The 19,018-nt window shown below is 35.6% G+C and overlaps 1 protein-coding gene across 5 annotated transcripts in view; it reads left to right on the forward strand.

The window, feature by feature from the left end:
* The window catches only part of MIER3 (MIER family member 3), a 188,134-nt gene extending 170,792 nt beyond the window's left edge, over nucleotides 1-17,342 (forward strand). For 3 of the 5 annotated variants that reach the window (XM_039244530.1, XM_039244531.1, XM_039244528.1), the window contains 8 exons: nucleotides 484-569; nucleotides 767-839; nucleotides 2,888-3,039; nucleotides 5,933-6,014; nucleotides 7,464-7,558; nucleotides 12,909-13,036; nucleotides 13,119-13,261; nucleotides 13,358-17,342. In XM_039244530.1, the coding sequence (XP_039100461.1) occupies nucleotides 484-569; nucleotides 767-839; nucleotides 2,888-3,039; nucleotides 5,933-6,014; nucleotides 7,464-7,558; nucleotides 12,909-13,036; nucleotides 13,119-13,261; nucleotides 13,358-13,815 (1,217 nt within the window). In that variant the 3' untranslated portion in view covers nucleotides 13,816-17,342. The remainder of the gene's footprint in view (nucleotides 1-483; nucleotides 570-766; nucleotides 840-2,887; nucleotides 3,040-5,932; nucleotides 6,015-7,463; nucleotides 7,559-12,908; nucleotides 13,037-13,118; nucleotides 13,262-13,357) is intronic. The other 2 variants (XR_005530546.1, XM_039244529.1) reach the window with 2 other exon arrangements.
* The last annotated feature ends 1,676 nt before the right edge of the window (nucleotides 17,343-19,018 follow it).

Genomic DNA, 19,018 nt, shown 5'->3' on the forward strand with positions numbered 1-19,018 from the left:
CAACAATATTTAAAGGTCTTTGAGGTGAAGTAATTTCTTATCTGCAACCTTGCTTATTTTTTAGGTATTTTGATTGATTTGTTCATGTAACTGCGAATACATATACACTTGTATGTGCGCAAAAACATAATTTTAATGGACTTAATGTGCAGGTCTTTGTCTGTGTCCCACTCTGGTTAGTATATAATAAGAACTCTAGTGCTTTACGTTCTTTTTTTAAAGGTAACCATAGTGGTTTTCCTTTTGCCTTCCCAAACTCTTTGACTATACCAGAATTTTTAAGGATATATACTTTCTTAGTATTTTCAGTGTCTTGTTTTGATTGGTGTTAAAATCTGAGACTAGTACAAGAAGTTGAGTATATTTGTGCTGCTCTTATATATTCAGCAGATTTTTATAAACTACCATGTGCCAACTGCTCTTCCGGGTGCTGCAAAAATAGGCAAAGAAAACCTTTTGAAAATTTAATTTTTTTCTTTTAAGCAAATACTACATGTGATGGAGATAAGGAATCAGAAGTTGAAGATGTTGAAACAGACAATGGTAACTCACCTGAAGATTTGAGGAAAGTAAGTTGAGTTACCATCAGAATAAGTTAGTGGACTGTTGGGAGGAACATAACTTTTAAAAACATTTCTGAAGTGATTTAAGATAATTTTCTTGTTGCAAGATGAAATTTCTTTTGACTTGTAGTAACTTGTGAGTTGGAACTTGTTTTTCAGTATATATTTTAATAGGGTATTTTTACTTCTGAATTTTCTTGTAGGAAATAATGATCGGTTTACAGTATCAGGCAGAGATTCCACCTTACCTTGGAGAATACGATGGTGATGAGAAAGGTAAGAAGACTTTTGATTTTGATTTTGATAATATTTGGTAGACCGTTTCCCCTAAAGATGTTTATTTAGTTATCTGATTATGTATGAGCCTTGGCAGTATAAAGATAAATTTGGAGTCAGTGAAAGTTTGGGCCTGACTTAATAATATATCAAAATGAACTTTGAAGCTTGGAGAACCACTTCCTTCTCTGTACAGTGCTTCTTAGCCTTACAGGTATGTAAGGCACCTGCTAAAGTAGTGGGATGTCTCTGAGGGTGCAGCTGCTTGGTCTACATCCCACTATAGTAGAAGTGGGTAGAATCTTACCACCTGAGATAATCGGCTTGTTAAAGAGAAAATCCTCTTGGAAAGACAACTCTTAGAATCTAGAGGGAATTCTTTGTGACCCCTGAAAGAGAAGGTATTAGAATACAAGGATTCTTCTTTTGTATACCCCTACTTAAGTGTAGTCAGTTTTTTTTGATATATCCCAGTTAATAGTTGGTTCTGAAAATGTGGTGGAAAATAAAAATACAGGTACATTTCCGTAGCCGAAATTGGGAAGCTTGTAGATTTGGCCATGTGCATTTGACATTTTCCCTAATGAGTTTATTTGTTCTTGTGACATCATGGGACCAAAGCAGTATAGTGATACAACCCTTCCTGAATCTTTCTTCCTTTCCTTTGTTAGGTCATCCCCCCTTCAAAGGAAGGAAGGACTGGCTACCCTAGGGTTCTTAGCCTTTTCAGTCCTTACCAACATCTTCCTAAACTGCTTTCAAAGTGATATTGTCTCAGGGAAGCAAACAGTAGCTGATCATCTTCAGATCCCCCAGCCCCCCACCCAAATGCCACACAAACCCTGGAAGTCAAGTACATGCTCAGCAGCTGTTAGTTCTTAGATTAGACAATCGAGGGAGTCATCTCTCAGTTGTACACATTCAGGAGGGAAGGTATGGTAACCTTCTCTATCCTTGGAGGGAATAAACTCAAACTATTTTACCTCTTTTTGACCAAAGAGGTCAAAAAGAAACTGGTTCCAGAAATTTACATCAAAAGTCAGTCTTATTGTTTCACAGACACACTTTATTTTTTAACTTCCCTGCTCAGTGGGAGTGGTGATACCTGCCTGACAACAGTTGTGAATGAAAAGCACTTATCATGGTCCCTGGTACATAGTGAGCTTTCAGCAGATTATTTTATTACACACTTGAAGAATGCATTGCACTTGAAGCAGTGAGATAAATACTTGGGGTATCTGTGTTAACTCTATTTTGTGAAGTAGAAGCTTTAAGTGTGGTGGAAATGTGTACATTGATAGAATATATGCCTTATTTGAGTGATCTGTGACTCATTAATATATCAGCTTCTTTAAGAGATTTTGGAAAGTTTACTTCTCTTACTGTTACCATTCTTTTTCATATTTGATTAATTTGTTTCCTCCTTTAAATAAAATTCACCTTTTGGGAGGAAATCAATAAAGTAAAAATCTCCCTTTCTTAGGTATTTCAGTATTGGCAGATATTTTGGTTTTTATTGTTGTTTGCTTTTTAAATTTGTTTGCAGTTTTAACCTGTATATAATCATCATAAAGGCAGGTAGGGAGTTGAAGAGAAAATTCCAGTGAGATTATTAAAGAATTTTCACAGGTTATTTTTAGCCCCTCATTAGGAGAATATAAAACCTCCCCTCTTGACAATAAACTATTTGTAAAAAAAAAATAAAAAAATAAAAAAAAATTAAAAAATAAAACAAAACAAAACAAAAAAACAACCTCCCCTCTGAGTTTTACATTAGATTTCACTGGGCGTAGAAAACCTTCCCTATTGGATAGTAAATCCAACCAGCGAAAAAGCTACTTGCTATAGCCACTGGAACACTTGGCCCTTAATAAAGTTAAAAAAATTTTTTTAAACCTTTACCATTGAAAGACTCACCTTGCCAGACAAATTGCTGGTGCCCTCAAAGTTAGTTGTCCCAGGGTGTAGCATATCAAAGAAGAGGAAGAACAGTTTGTATACGTCTATGAGTATGTTCATTATTTAATGTGTTAATGGGATTTTATCAGTGTATGAAAATGAAGACCAGCTACTTTGGCGTCCTGGTGTGGTTTTGGAGAGCAAAGTTAAGGAGTACCTTGTTGAGACCTCATTAAGAACTGGAAATGAAAAAATAATGGATAGGATATCTGCAGGAACACACACAAGGGACAACGAACAGGTATACTTTAACTTCTGTTGAAACAGCAGCTTAGTCTCTTCCTGATTTTCTTATATTTGATTAAAATGTTTCTTACATGTGAACTGGATATCTCTTTTTTTGAAAGATTTTTAAAACTTGGAAAACATATGGTTTAAAGTCCCAGGAGCTACTAGTGATAACCATCCCATATTGTTTCATGTCTTCTGGTCTTTTCTTCTATGTGTATGTACATATCTTAATTTGAATTACTTATTTTCCTTTGCCTTTGAGAATTCTTTAGTATCTCATTCCTGGTGATTTTACATATTCCATCCTGTAGCTAAAATATCATTTATTTAAATATTCTCTATGCTTAGACTTGTAGATTTTATTTATTTTTTAATTTTTAAAATTTTTTTTAAAAATTTATTTCTGAGAGAGAGAGAGGGGGAGAGAGAGAGAGACCGCATGAGCAGGGGAGGGTCAGAGAGAGAGGGAGACACAGAATCTGAAACAAGTTCCAGGCTCTGAGCTGGCAGTCAGCACAGAGCCCGATGCGGGGCTCGAACCCACGAACCATGAGATCGTGACCTGAGCTGAAGTTGGATGCTTAACCGACTAAGTCACCCAGGCATCCCTAGACTTGTAGATTTTATAATAAAAATATTCTTTGGATTACTCTTGAACTTTATTCAGGAAATGTTTGAAAGTATTGTCTATTAAGATTGTATAAATTTGCTTTAGGAGCATCTGTCAAACTCTGTACCTATAGATGCAGAATACTCTTGAATGTATGTGGGATGGTGCTGGGAGTACTGCCTATTGAGTGTTATTTAGATGCCCTTCATTTTTGCCCTCTGATATAATTTTGTCCCTCTCATATACTTTTCACTCTGTATCTTTAGCCTAGGTGATCCTAACTGAAGTGAATATCCAGAGATAGCTGGACTCAGGCTTGAATTCCCAAGTAACAAAAAGAAGTCATAGTAACTGAATTTCAGAGTAGCTTTTCAATTGTCAAAAAGGATCCCCATTGGGTTTTTGTACTGATAATCCATGAAACTATAAATTAATTTTAGAAGAATTAGTGCCTTTAAAACATTAAACCTTCTAGTTCAAGAACATGGTCTGACTCTCCATTTATTTCACTTTTTTAATCACGCAAATATTTTTGTTTGGGCATCACATGCTTCTAATTAACTTAATTCTTCAATATTTTAAATACTTACATGATTTATTTTTTTTGTAAATGGGATCTCTATTATAGTTGTATATTGTTAATGAAGAGAAATACTAATTTTTAAAAACTTTTTTTCTCAAGCTGTTGAAACTAATAATTTTTCAGTTTTTATCAGGCTTTCTAGTCTTAAAGTAAGCATTAGTCATAACTCAGAGATGTTTGGTAGTGATAGTGATTTGAGGCCTGCTTTTGATGGAAAGTAATCATCTAAGGTTTTTACATTAGGAATAAAACCAGGTGTGGTGCACCTGGGTAGCTCATTCGGTTAAGCATCCGACTTTGACTCAGGTCATGATCTCCTAGTTGTGAATTTGAGCCCCGCATTGAGCTGTCTGGTGTTAGAATGGAGCCCACTTCGGATCATCTGTCTGTCCTTCTGCACCTTGCACCCATCCGTGCTGTCTCTCAAAAATAAATAAACATTAAAAAAAAGAATACTGGTGCTTGGTTTGATATAGGCTGTCTTTATTATAGTAAGGTAGTAACCATCTGCTTACAACTATCATAGTTTTTGTCTGTCTTTTTTTTTTTAATGTGTATTTATTTTTGAGGGAGAGAGAGAAACACACACACACACAGCCTGAGTAGGGGAGGGGCAGAGAGAGAGAGAGAGAGAGAGAGAGAGACACGGAATCTGAAGCAGGCTACAGGCTCTGAACTGTTAGTACAGAGCCTGATGTGGGGCTCGAACTAATAAACCATGAGATCATGACCTGAGCTGAGCCACTCAGGCACCCCTGTCTTTTTAAAATTAGAAATGGATACTGATTTATCAGATGTTCTTTTGGCAGCTAGATTGTTTTGTTTTTTTAAAGTTTTTATTTATTTATTTTGAGAGTGCACACAGTGGGGAGGGGCAGAGAGAGGAAAGAACCCCAAACAGGATCTGTGCTGTCAGCGCAGAGCCCATTGCAGGGCTTAAACTCACAAGCTGCGAAATCATGACCTGAACCAAAGTCAAGAGTCAGACGATTAACCAACTGAGCCACCCAGGCACCTTAGCAGCTAGATTGTTTCTTAATGATTGTTGATTAATATCTTGTTTATTAACCTATTGATAAATTAATAAATTTACTAATATTGAGCCATCTTTGCTTTTCTTAAAAATTACTTCGGAAGTTGGAATATTATTTAACTTTCAGTTAGGTTCTCTCTGCTACAATTTGGTATATTTATAATTCCAAACAAATTTAATGAGAATAATTCTAATTTTTAAAAATTGACATGTTTCATAGTAGACCATGAGACTGTTATAAACCCCAGTCAATAAAGTACCCATCCTTCTCTTCCAGGCTAGCTGCTATTTTCTTTTATTGACACTCTTAAAGTCAGGGAATAGGTGATGTGAAGAAGACCATAGTTCTGATTTTTCCCAACTGGAAAAATCATCTAAAATAGGGATTGCCCCAGCTCAGATGGCCTGACAATAAAAAATAAAGTCAAGAGTGATACCGATGGGTGACTTCCCAGGAATAGAGTGAAAGTGAACAAACTCCTGGGATACTCGAGTCCATCACCGGGATAGTTAGTAGACCAAATGGGCAAACATACCCTCAAATGTCTTGTATATTTAGAGAGCATTTCAGACAATATTTGTCAGGACTCTCTGGTCCTGGTTTTTTTCTGTTTTAATGCTATTAAGTGTGAATTTCTGGTAATTTTTATTGAGTAGTTTTTTTCTTTCTCTTGTAGGCATTATATGAACTTCTCAAGTGTAACCATAATATAAAGGAAGCAATTGAAAGGTACTGCTGCAATGGAAAGGCATCTCAAGGTAAGCAAAGCTTGGGATCAAGAGAGGGAAATGACAGGGGATGCTCATTTGGGGACAAGCAAGTATTGTAAAGGATGGAGCAGTCCTGTAACGCTTTTGTAAGATTTATGTTCATCTTCATAGCGAATAATTGTTTCCTTTTCTTGCCCTCTATTTTTAGACGTACCAGAGATTGTTCAAATACAAATTAGTTACCCCCCTGTCACCTCCACTTTCTTGAAGAAATAGTTACAGAACAAAGCAGATCCCAGAGATGACAATATATCCAAAGTAATTAAAAAGAATGATTTTTATGATTTCATTGAGCAAAAAGTTGTTTTTTTAAACTAAACAGGAAATGAAAAGAAGATTAAAGATAAAAAAGAAACATGTATAAAATATTCCATTATTACAAGAAGGATGTTTTTAGTAATCATGCAATAAAATTTTTATAGTGCTTAGGTTTTGCTTTGTGTGTGTCAAGGAAAATGGTTAACTTTAATTTCGGTCGTTTTGTTATTACATAAGTGAATTGCATGCACCATGGCTTTCATTAAGTATATAAAGAAATAATACTCTGTAATATTATATAAATGGTTTGGCAAAAATAGAAAAGCCAGAAAAAGTATGTTTAAACTTGTAGGTTGAGATAGTGTATTGGAATGTTTCCTTATAGAAGTTGCTTTTTTAAGAAAATTAGTTTAAGTTCTTCTAATGTTGAGAACTAAATACTGTTTTGTTTTTTTTTCTTTAGTTCAAACTATGTTTTGTCTTTATGGTGGACTACTCTTCATGGGGACTGGTCCCTAGTGTTTTTGAGGGAAGAACTCCAAATCTCCTCTGCTCCAGATAGATTTGAGTTTACTAATGTTAGCATCTTCTGGGAAGTTGAATGGGATTTAGTCTTTTGAGAGCACAGGCTAGCTCTTATTCCTATTGGATATCCAGACTATAGCCCTCTGCAAAATGACTTTAAATAAATATATATTGATTACTTACAGTCTCTAATAAAAGCACTATGGTTTTGATATATAATAAAGCACTTTTTTCCCATAAAGGAAATGACCTTTTTCCCCTAATTAAAAAAAAAAATGCTCATTGTTTAAAAAAAATTAGAAAAACAATGAGTATAAATTATTTTTTAAAAAACCCATTACATTCTTATTCTATCATGCAGAGAAAAAAATTCTGGGTTTTGTATTTTGGTATTGTAGATTTTTAAATATGATTTATAATGCGCATCCTTTTGGTAATCCTAACTGAAATCACTGGCATACAGAACTCTGTGTGTGTGTGTGTGTGTGTGTGTGTGTGTGTGTGTGTGTGTGTGTGTGTGTTTGAGAGAGAAAGAGAGATAATTAGTTACTGGCCTCTTATAGGGGGAAGCATACTGAAAGTAAACTAGCAATTCATGTAAAAGATCTGTGAGGCCAATACTTTTTTTTTTTTTTTTTTTTACATTTTTTTTAGAAGGAATGACTGCATGGACAGAAGAAGAATGCCGGAGCTTTGAACATGCACTCATGCTTTTTGGAAAAGATTTTCATCTTATACAGAAGAATAAGGTAAATTAGGCAAATTAGTACAGATTGCTGAGTAGTTACAATGAATATAAACAAATAAGTTATTTAGGTAGGAAAAAAAAGGGAAGAACTCGTTAGTGCTCTCCTGCCGTTAACATTTCTTATATTGCTCTAAACATGACTAGGATTTGCCAAGGCCTGCTTCTGGGGATACTGATAGTGTATTCACCTCAACACATACACTTGTCGTACTCCTAGAAAATGGATTTGCTTGGAATGCCTGGGTGGCTCAGTTAAATGTCCGCCTTTGGCTCAGGTCATGATTTTGTGATTCTTGAGTTTGAGCCCCATGTTGGGCTCTGTGCTGACAGCACGGAGGCTGGTGTCTGCTTCAGATTCTGTGTCTCCCGCTCTCTCTGCCCCTCCCCTGCTTCTTCTCTCTCTCTCTCTCTCTCTTTCTCAAAAATAAACATGAAAACAGAAAACAAAATGGATGTACTATATTTTCCAGGTAGTCTTACTCTTTTACCATTTTCCTTGACTTTGATGTCTTTCTAAGCTATTCAGAGGTTTGTGGCCTCAAAAGTGTTCTCTTTAGCATCCAGAACTGCAGTTGCCAAAACACTGGTTACTAAAAGCAACAATGAATGTTCTGACAACACCAAATGCTGGTGAGGATGTGGAGCAACACGAATTCTCACTCTTTGCTGACAAGAGTGCAAAATAGTATGGCCACTTTGAAAAGACAGTTTCTTGGAAGACAGTTTGGTGGTTTCTTAGAAAGCTAACCATACTCTTCCCATATGATCCAGCACTTGTACTCATTGTTTTTTACCTTAAGGAGTTGAAAACTTATGTTCACACAGAAACTTCCACACAGATGTTAATAGCAGCTTTAGTCAAAATTGCCAGAACTTTGAGGTAGATGAATAAATATACTTTGAGAGGTTGATGGATAAATAGACTGACACATCCATTCAATGGAATATTATTCAGTGGTAAAAAAGAATGAGCTATCAAGCCACAAAAAGACATGGGGGAACCTTTAAATGTGTATTGCTAAGTCAAAGAAGCCAATCTGGAAAGATTCTATACTGTATGATGTCAACTATATGACATTCTGGAAAAGGCAGAACTATGGGGACAATAAATAGATCAGTCGGTTAAAAATTTTTCATGGAGGGAGGGATGAATAGGCGCAGTACAGAGGATTTTTAAGGCAGTGAATCTATTTTGTATGATATTATACTGGTGGATATATGTCATTATATATTTGTCAATACCTATGTAATATGTAATACTGAGTGAACCCGAACGTAAATGATAGATCTTGGGTAATAAAGGTGTGCTGGTATAGATTCATTGATTGTAAGAGGTACTGTGGTGGTGGGGAATTGATAGTGAAGGGAGTTATGCATGTTTGGAAGCAGGAGGTATATGTGGGAACTTTGTAGTTTCTGCTCAAATCAGCTGTGAACCTAAAACTGCTCTAAAAAAATTCGGGGCGCCTGGGTGGCTCAGTCGGTAAAGTGACTGACTTTGGCTCAGGTCATGATCTCACAGTTTGTGGGTTCGAGCCCTGCATCGGGTATCTGTACTAACAGCTCAGAGCCTGGAGCCTGCTTCTGTTTCTGTGTCTCCCTCTCTCTGTGGCCCTTTCCCACTCATGCTCTGTCTCTGTCTCTCTTAAGAATAAATAAAAAACATAAAAAAAAAAACTGCTCTAAAAAGTAAAGTAGCTTTTAAAAAGTGTATGTGTGTATATATATTCTAGTAGTTTGGAATAGTTTTCATTTAAAAAAATTTTTTTATTTTAACGTTTTATTTATTTCTGAGAGAGAGACACAGCGTGAGCAGGGGAGGGTCAGTGAGAGAGGGAGATACAGAATTCTGAAGCAGGCTCCAGGCTCTGAGCTGGCTGTTAGCACAGAGCCCAACCCAGGACTTGAATCCACGAACCGTGAGATCATGTCCTGAGCCGAAGTTGGACGCTTAACCAACTGAGCCACCCAGGCGCCCCAGGAATAATTTTCATTAAAGTATGCTTTGTTTATTGTTACTATCTTTTTATCCTAAGTGAACATAAGATTCTAAAGTGTTTAGGTGGGTAGGTCAATTTTTTCTGTCTTTTTCATTAATAAACTGTTTTTTTAGAGCATTTTCGTTTATAGAAAAATTGATCAGAAAGTACATAAGATTCTCATATACCTCCTTACCCCCCCACAGCTTCCACTATTATTAATATCTTACATGAGTGTGATATATTTGTAATAATTAATGAATGAATATTGATATATAATTATTCACTGAAGGCCATCGTTTACATTTGGGTTCACTTTTTGTGTTGTATGGGTTCTGACCCCCGTGTACTGATATGTACCATTCCATGTATAATGATATCCGCTGTCATAGTATCATACAGCATAGTTTCCCAGACCTAAAAACCCCTGCACTCACCGTCTTCCACCCTATTCTTTCCCTCCCTGCAACCCTACTCCCAACACCTAGCTTTTTACTGTCTTTACTTTTTCCATTCAGAACGTCATAGGGTTGGAATCATATAGTATGTAGCCTTTATAGATTGGCTTCTTTGATGTAATAATATGCATGTAAGGGTTTCTCCATGTCTTTCCATGGCTTGAAAGTACATTTCTTTTTATCACATTTCTTTTTATCCCATTGAGTGGCTATACCATTTTTTCCATTCACCTGTTGGAGCACATCTTGGTTGCATTCAAGTTTTGATAGATACAAGCTACTATAAACATCTGGTTAAAGGTTTTTGACCTCTTTGGCTAAATGCCAGTGAGTGGGATTGCTGGATTGTATGGTAAGGGTATGTTTGGTTTTGTAGAAAACTTTCAAAATGTCTGCCAAAGTGGCTTTACCATTTTGTATTCGCACCAGCACTGAAAGTTCTGTTGCTGCACATCCTTGTCAGCATTTGTTGTTGTCAGTGTTTTAGATTTTGGGTGTTGTAATAAGTGTGTAATGTATCTTGTTTTATTTTGCATTTTCCTGATGACATTTGTAAGTGTAAAATGTGAAGCATTTTTGCATTTGCTCTTTTGCATCTGTATTAAGGAGGTGTCTGTTACAGAGGTCTTTAGCCTATTTTTTAATTGAGCGGTTTGTTGTCTTATCATTGAGTTTTAAGTGACAGTCCTTTATCACATAGGTGTTTTACATATATTTTCTCCCATTCTGTGGCTGTCTTTTCATTCTGTTAACAGTGTCTTTTGCAAAGTAGAAGTTTTTAATTTTAATGAACTTCAGCTTAACAAATCATGCTTTTAGTATTACATCTAAAAAGTCATCGTCATACCCAAAGTCATCTTGGTTTTCTCCTATTTTATGTTCTAGGAGCTTTATAGTGTTGGACATTACACATTTACATCTGTATTCCATTTTTAGTTAATTTTTGTGAAAGGTTTTAAGAACTGTGTCTAGTCTGTCTTCTCTTTTCCTTCCTTCATCCTTTCTTGTTTTATTTTTTGTTTTGTTTTTGATTTACTTGTGGCTCTTTGGTTGTTCTAGCACCATTTGTTTAGAAGACTACTTCACTGCATCACCTTTACTCTTTGTTAAAGATTAGTTGACTGCATTTGTGTGTGTCTATTTCTGGGCTCTCTGTTCTGTTGCATTAATCTGTATGTCTGTTTTTTCACTTGCAGCACACTGTCTTGACTCCTGTAGCTTTATTGTAAGCTTGAAGTTGGGTAGTATCAGGCCTCTAGCTTTGTTTTCTTTCAATATTGTATTGGCTATTGTATTTTTGTTTTGCCTTCCCATATAAACTTTAGAATTAGTATATAAACTTTAGAATTAGTATGTCAGTATTTACTAAATAATTTGCTGGGATTTTGACTGGAATTGCACTCAGTCTATAGGTTAAGTTGGGAAGAGCTGACATTTTAACAATAATGAGTCTTATTATCTGTGAACATGGACTATCTATTTAGATACCTTTAGATTTATTTAGATCTCTCATTTCTTTAATCATAGTTTTATAATTTTCCTCATATAGGTCTTGCATGTATTGGTTAAGATTTATATCTAAATATTTCATTTTGGGTATGCTAATGTAAATGGTACTGTGTTTTTAAATTTCAAATATCGTTTGTTCATTGCTGGTATATAGGCAAGCAGTTGAGTTTTGCATACTGACCATGTATCCTACAGTCTTGTTATAACCATTTATTAGTTCTATGAGTTTTTTGTGGATTCTTTGGATTTTTGTTTATAGACAGGCATGTCATCTGTAAACAGAGACAGTTTTATTTATTCTCAATTTGTATGCCTTTTATTTTTTCTTCTCTTACTGCTTTTGTTAGATATTCCAGTATGATGTTGAATAGTTTAATGCCTTTTTGTATGTATGAAAATTTTGTGTTTTCTCAAAGATGAGATGAAATATTTAATTTAATGAGTAGATAAAACTTTTTTAAAGAAGGCTGGGTTGTTTAGGTCAAATAAAACTTAAGTTTTTCAATGGCATAGGAAATTTATCGATTCATTCCATAGATAATTAAGTTCTACCATTTACTGCACATTGTTTTAAGTGCTAGAAATACATCAGTGAATAAGACAGGAAAGGTCTCTGTCCCCAAAAAGCCAGTATATATATATATATATATATATATATATATACATTTTTTTTTTTTTTTTTTTTTTAATGTTTATTCGCTTTCAAGAGAGACAGAACCCAAGCGGGGGAGGGGCAGAGACAGGGAAACACACAGTCTGAAACAGGCTCCAGGCTCTGAGCTGTCAGCATAGAGCCTGACATGAGGCTTGAACTTGGGGATGGTGAGATCACGACCTGAGCCAAAGTCTGACGATTAGCCAACTAAGGCACCCAGGCGCTCCTAGAAAATTCTCTTAAATTGCAGAGAGAGTGCTGATCACTTTTCTAAGGGTTCTTAGTCTCTTAGAACCCTTTGATAATCTGATGAAGCTGTAGCCCTTTCCCCTAGAAAAGTGTACCTGCATATAATTTGGGGATTTAATAGATGCCAGTGAATCCCATTCATGGACCCCTCAGGGTTAAAGACACCTGCTACAGTCAGAATCACAGTAAGTGTTCAGTGAGGAAAAGTAAAGGTTGCCATTGTTTTAGGATTTTCAGGATCATTTCTGGATACACGTTTATTTTATAAACTAAAACATTCTGATTTAAATAACAAATCTTGGTCTTTTGAAGGTATCCTTATTATTAAATAGTATAAATATAAAGATATTTTTCTAATAAAATGTTTTTTGGGAGGATAGAAAATAAGACCCATGGGTTGAAGCTATAGCTCTATAGAGAAAAAAAAGAAAAGGAAAAAAATAACTAAAAATGGATTGGGTTTGTTGGTTTCTACTGAAAAATTCAACCTTTTTTTGTTAGGTGAGAACTAGAACAGTTGCTGAATGTGTAGCATTCTACTATATGTGGAAGAAATCTGAACGTTATGATTACTTTGCTCAACAGACAAGATTTGGAAAGAAACGATATAACCATCACCCTGGTGTTACGTAAGTACCATGGGGTTTATTTTAGAGACTTTTGTTTTAACTATGATATGCAGTCATGAAATTATTGTGGTATGTTTTCCAGGGACTATATGGATCGTTTGGTAGATGAAACAGAAGCTCTGGGAGGGACAGTAAATTCTTCAGCCTTAACTTCTAATCGACCTGAGCCTCTTCCTGATCAACAGCTGAACATTCTCAACTCTTTCACTGCCAGTGACTTGACAGGTAAAATGAGCATCTTTTTGTGTTCTTCAGGGGAAAATTGTGTCCTCTTTGTTTCATGACACAGGACCACTTAAACCATTTCCCATTTCTTTTTAGCTTTGACCAACAGTGTAGCAACCGTCTGCAACCCCACGGATGTTAATTGTTTGGATGATAGCTTTCCTCCATTGGGCAACACACCCCGTGGACAAGTAAATCATGTGCCTGTCGTAACAGAAGAGTTACTCACCCTGCCTAGCAACGGGGAAAGTGATTGTTTTAATTTATTTGAGACTGGATTTTATCACTCGGAGCTAAACCCCATGAACATGTGCAGTGAAGAGTCAGAAAGACCAGCTAAGAGATTGAAAATGGGCATTGCTGTTCCTGAATCCTTTATGAATGAGGTTTCTGTAAATAATTTGGGTGTGGACTTTGAAAATCACACACATCACATCACCAGTGCCAAAATGGCCGTCTCTGTGGCTGACTTTGGCAGTCTGTCTGCCAGTGAGACCAATGGTTTCATCAGTGCCCATGCTCTGCATCAGCATGCCGCCCTTCACTCTGAGTGACACGAGTAAGGAGCCCAGAGACAGTGGGTATGCAGTACCAGTAAACTTGAGGGAAGGATCAGGTTTGCTTAGTCTTTCACTGGAAGTTTGAACCTTTTTCACTATGACATCAGTGATGTCAGTATGTATAGAACTATATCTTGATTTATCAAGAGTATTTTCATTTTTCAATCCATAAATGTGGAAATGAACTATGATCAGCAGAGTTGGGAACTAAGACTGAACTCTGTGGTGCAGCTTTAAGCTCTGCTTATCTCTTCCTCATCCCCCAGTACCTCTTCTCCACTCCCTTCTTTTTCTATTCTTTTCTGTTCCCCACTGCCCTCACTCCCACTTTTAAAACCTGTAGACAGAGGCCACCGGCTCAAAACCAGCACAGATGTTCTGAACTGAATGGAGTGGCTTCTTTTCGTGTAAATTCCTTTTGCCGTAATGGATGCAGTGGAATAACAATGTTTACAGGTACCGATCCCAATCCCTGCTCAATGTAGCATTTTTTGGTTTTATTTTCTTAATTAAATAAAAGCAGGGGTAGGTTTCTTTAAACTGCACAAACATGCAAGGATTTTTTTAAATGGAAACTTCTCTCATGTTATTCAACTAGAGCACTTCAGTTTACAAAACAGCAAGTCCATCTTTATGGAAGCCAGCACGAGGAACTGCGTGCAAATTATGAAGACGCTTGCTTGGATCCTGTATCAAAATTCTAGACCAGGGCTACCTTACACAGAATCTGCCATTTTACTGTGCGAAGAGTTCTGTGTACCTTCATTGATTGGCTAAAAATTTGGCTTTTGAAGATGTGGTATTCAGATGGGGTTTTGTCCACCATTGTCAAGATTATAATTGTAAAAATCATACTGGTCATTGATAATTTAGTTTATCCTTAGGCAACTGACTTGCAGGACACAGTCTACAAAGCCTAGGATGTTGCCACTCAATGGTTTACATTTTGGGACACTTGTTAAGTTGTTTGTAGCACTGCAGTTCAAAGTGTTAATATTTTGGAGGGACTTCTAGATTTTACACTTAATGCAGTAGAACCTTGAAGTATATTTAAACTTTTTTTGTTTAGCTTGAACAGTTGGCAAGAAAAATGTGAGTTTCTGTCTATTGAAATAGAATGGTACTTTACCACTTTAAGTTTTAAAAAGTGATAGATGTTCAGATGCATCTCAAACTCAGTTTTATTTTTATTCCAGACATTGTGAATGAGAAGCCATTGTCAAAAACTTTGGCCATTTTTGCTCTATAGATATGCATCTTTAAGTTTAAAAGGTGAATTCACATGATATGTAATACAGTATTAGGATGTAATAAGCTTTGCTTTTATAGTTACAGTGGAATTTTGCTTTTTTTTTTGCACCATCTTAATTGAAATTTTCAGTTTCTGCTAGTTGTGTTGCTTTGCAAAAAACTTAAATGTTTGGCTGCGTTGCTGATATTTGTAAGTATAAATCGCTTCAAGGTTGTGCTGATGAATAGATAGGTTGTAGTGACCTTAGTAGTGATGGAAAGGGAGGGTATTTATTATACAAACTGTGAACTGCAATGACATCCTTAGTTTTGGATGATGTGTATTCTTATTTTTGTTTGCAGCATTTTAATGAAGATTGCTTTGAAGTGTTTACGCAGTAGCATATTTACTATAAAATTTAGTTTAGCACAGTGGACAAAAGTAGTTAAATTAATAACTTAAAATCAGTCTTTAATTTATACATCTAAAGTCTAGCATTCCTGTATGCACACAGTAAATAATGGGTAGCCTGGGCTCTATGTTGCTTTCAGATATTTTTATCCAAATTATCAGCTTCTTATTGCTGTGGTGTTGTGCTAAACTTTGAACCTTACTTCTTTTGTTAAAAATCAGTATACCTTTTATAATTTAGTAAGATACTGGCCATAATCTTCCATTGTTATAACTTTAATTTTCACTCTGGGTTTACAGTGGCTGGTTTGTATAAAATAATTTACACAAAGATGACTGAATGCTAATACCAGTTGCACTTAAATGAACATGCCCATTCTCAGTAGCTGATGCAGTAACATATTCAGTTTATCTATGCATTGCTGGGATCTTGATATAAGATGGAAACAGTGTTTCTTATCTAAAGTTTTGATTATCAGCAAGTTGAATGGACACTTTAGTTATTTAAAGATTTTTGACCAAAATCCAGAAAATGATATGAGAGAAAAATAAATTCCAGCTAGTTTAATAGATTTTTAAAAGTCAATCTGATTTTAGCCTCTTAGAGAGTGCTGACTAGCTGGTAACGTTTACTTTTAATTCCTTGTTAAAATGAGGCAATAATTTGCAAGATTTTGTATATATATGTAAATTCTTCATATCTTTTTAGATCTAATTCAATATTTTCTGACTGCTTCTGCCATGTATAATACCATTTTTGTGCATGCTTGATGTGACATTCATAAATTGTACCACTATGACTTTATCCATGTAAAATAGCTATTTATTGAATTTTCTTTTAAAAGCTGGATTTACTGGGTTTTGTTTTCTCCAGTTAAGCATCTTAACAGAGAATTTGTTACTGTTTATTAGAAGAATTGCGTTTGAGAGCATGAAAATAACTGATTTACAATTTTATGAAGAAACAATAATGCCTTTATTAAGTGTGAAGCACAATTCTTATAACAAACTGTGATAAATTCTTTTGTTTTCTTTTGCCGCATTATTTTCTTATGAACAAACCAAAAATCCATGGTGAGCAGTTGCATTGTTGGCTGATGTATCTTTTATGTACAGGGAATTTGAAGAGGACAGCAGATTCATTTAGAAGTGTAACTGGTGCTGTAATTATAGCAATACTTTTGTTAGTCGTACGTCATCTTTTCCACGCGAGCTTTTTAAATGTTTAGTTTTCCTCTTGTCATGGTCAACTGCTGAATTTACTTGAAGGGTGTAGAATACTGTTTAAACAATACTAAAGTGTGTACAATTAGGTCAAAGAATTGTGCAATTGTTTCCTTTTAATTTTTAAAATTGAGGGTCATAAATATTTGAGAACGTCAGATCTAATAGAGCATAGTGATCCTATTTAATTTAACCAAAGTCTCTAGTGAATATTTCAACTTTGAATGTAAACTAATGAATAAACCTGACCACCAAGGAGATTGTTTGCCCAGAGTTTCAAAGCACATTGTCTACAAATGGAAATTGAAATAATTTATAAAAATATTGACATTACTATGTTTTTTAAAAAGTTCTTAATTTTTTCACTAAAAGGAGGAAGCTATTAGTTTTATTGTTAAATATGGTAGATATTAAAATTCCTCTTAGATGACCAGTGATTCCAATTGTCCCAGTTTGAAATAAGTACCCTGTGAGTATGAGATTAATTAGTGACAATCACAACAAGTTTTAGTATCAGATGTTCAAGAGGAAGTTGCTATTGTTGCATTGATTTTAATATTTGTACATAAACACTGATTTTTTTGAGCATTATTTTGTATTTGTTGTACTTTAATACCTGGTGTACAGTTCCAGAAATAAACATCTGGAAATCTTTTTTTTTCTTGGTTCGTGTGAGTATTTGCCACAATTAGATTTTTATTTAATGAATCTTAAGCTATAACTCATGGGACATGGGTAGAGATTTAACCACTGTTCAGTTGGTTTTTGAGGTGGTAAATAAGATATTTGATAAGTGACAAATGGTAGATAAAATAAGTTTTCTTTAAATCTTCTATAACAAATTCTACCTAGGATAAAACAGCCATCCCAAAGTGAGGCTGGCTTATTGTACTTTTAATTCGGGAAATATTTGTTGAATGTCTGTTATGTTTCAAACAGTGTTCTAGGTTACTGTCTTTTAGGAAGGAAGACACGATGTCTATTATTCTGTTGTTATTTGACAGAATATATTTATGTAAACTCGTCTTTTTTATCCATAGTATACATAGTTTAGTAGACTCTAGAAATATCTTTCTTAAACCTTCATTTTTCCAAGCTGAAGATCTCATCTTAGCCAAATTTCACAAGTTTGTTTCCATATTTCATTTCTTCTGAGCAGAGCTTTAGCTAGTTCTTTTTTTTTTTTTTTTTGAGATAGAAGGGGGAGGAAGGGGAGGGAAGGGCAGGGAAGGAGAGAGAATCCCAAGCAGGCTCTGCACTGCCAGCAGAGAGCCAGAAGCGGGGCTGGATCCCACGAACTGCAAGATTATGACCTGAGCCAACATCAAGAGTCTGATGCTCAACCAACTGAGCCACCCATGCACCCCTAGTGCATTCTTAATATGCAGTGATCAGCTAGCACATAAGGTCCAGATTTTGTACAAGGGCACAAAGAGGATAAAATGAAAGCAAATACTCTTGACTCCTCTGCTCTGGTTACTTGTCTAAAATCACATTCCTTTGTGCACAGACGCCACAGAGCGTTCATGTTCAGAGCTCTCTGGTGGACACATACACATTAGTGCCTTCAGGTGGAGACTAAGCACAAATGTTTTCAATCCAGCCAGCCATGTGGCCAAGTACCATGTGAGAGCTACAAAGTACTTGAGGCTTTTAGGGGAGGGAAGAGAGCCTTGTGGGAGCAGAATAATCTCTCGTGATTTGTAGACTTTATCCTTCTTGGCCATAATTTTCATCAATGATAGGCTTTGAGCTTGCTGCTTCTCTAACTTCTCAAAGGCCTGAGAGCATCTGTAAGTTGCATACTTCATTATGTACACTGGTGGAACATAATCAGTGTTTATCATTTCCCCTCCAGGTAGGTGTTCTCTAATCCTTAGAGTCTGTTTCTGTGTCTGTGTGGGTTCTCTGACAAAACTGTGTACTAGGGCACTGTATTCATGGTTCTAGAGGAGTGCTCATGTTTTTCTATGTTTAATACATTAGTTGACATTTACTTTAGAGAGACACACAGGCTGTTGTGTAACTCAAATTTGATGAGATGCTTATACAAAGGTAAAGGTGACGCTGCTACAAAGTTTTTTTTTTTTTGGTGTAGAACTCAAAAGCATCTCATAAGCATGTCAGAAATGAAATCAGTCATTTATAAATCTAAAAAGAATTTTAGTAAGAAAAATACAACATGGTTTTTCTGTTTTAAATTTTTTTTTTTTTTAATGTTTTTATTTCTAGGTGAGAGAGAGAGAAACAGCGTCAGCAGGGGAGGGTCAGAGAGAGAGGGAGTCACAGACTGAAACAGGCTCCAGGCTCTGAGCTGGCAGTCAGCACAGA

Source organism: Hyaena hyaena, unplaced genomic scaffold (assembly GCF_003009895.1).
Source record: "Hyaena hyaena isolate Hyena2069 unplaced genomic scaffold, ASM300989v1 scaffold_241, whole genome shotgun sequence".
Classification (NCBI taxonomy): domain Eukaryota; kingdom Metazoa; phylum Chordata; class Mammalia; order Carnivora; family Hyaenidae; genus Hyaena; species Hyaena hyaena.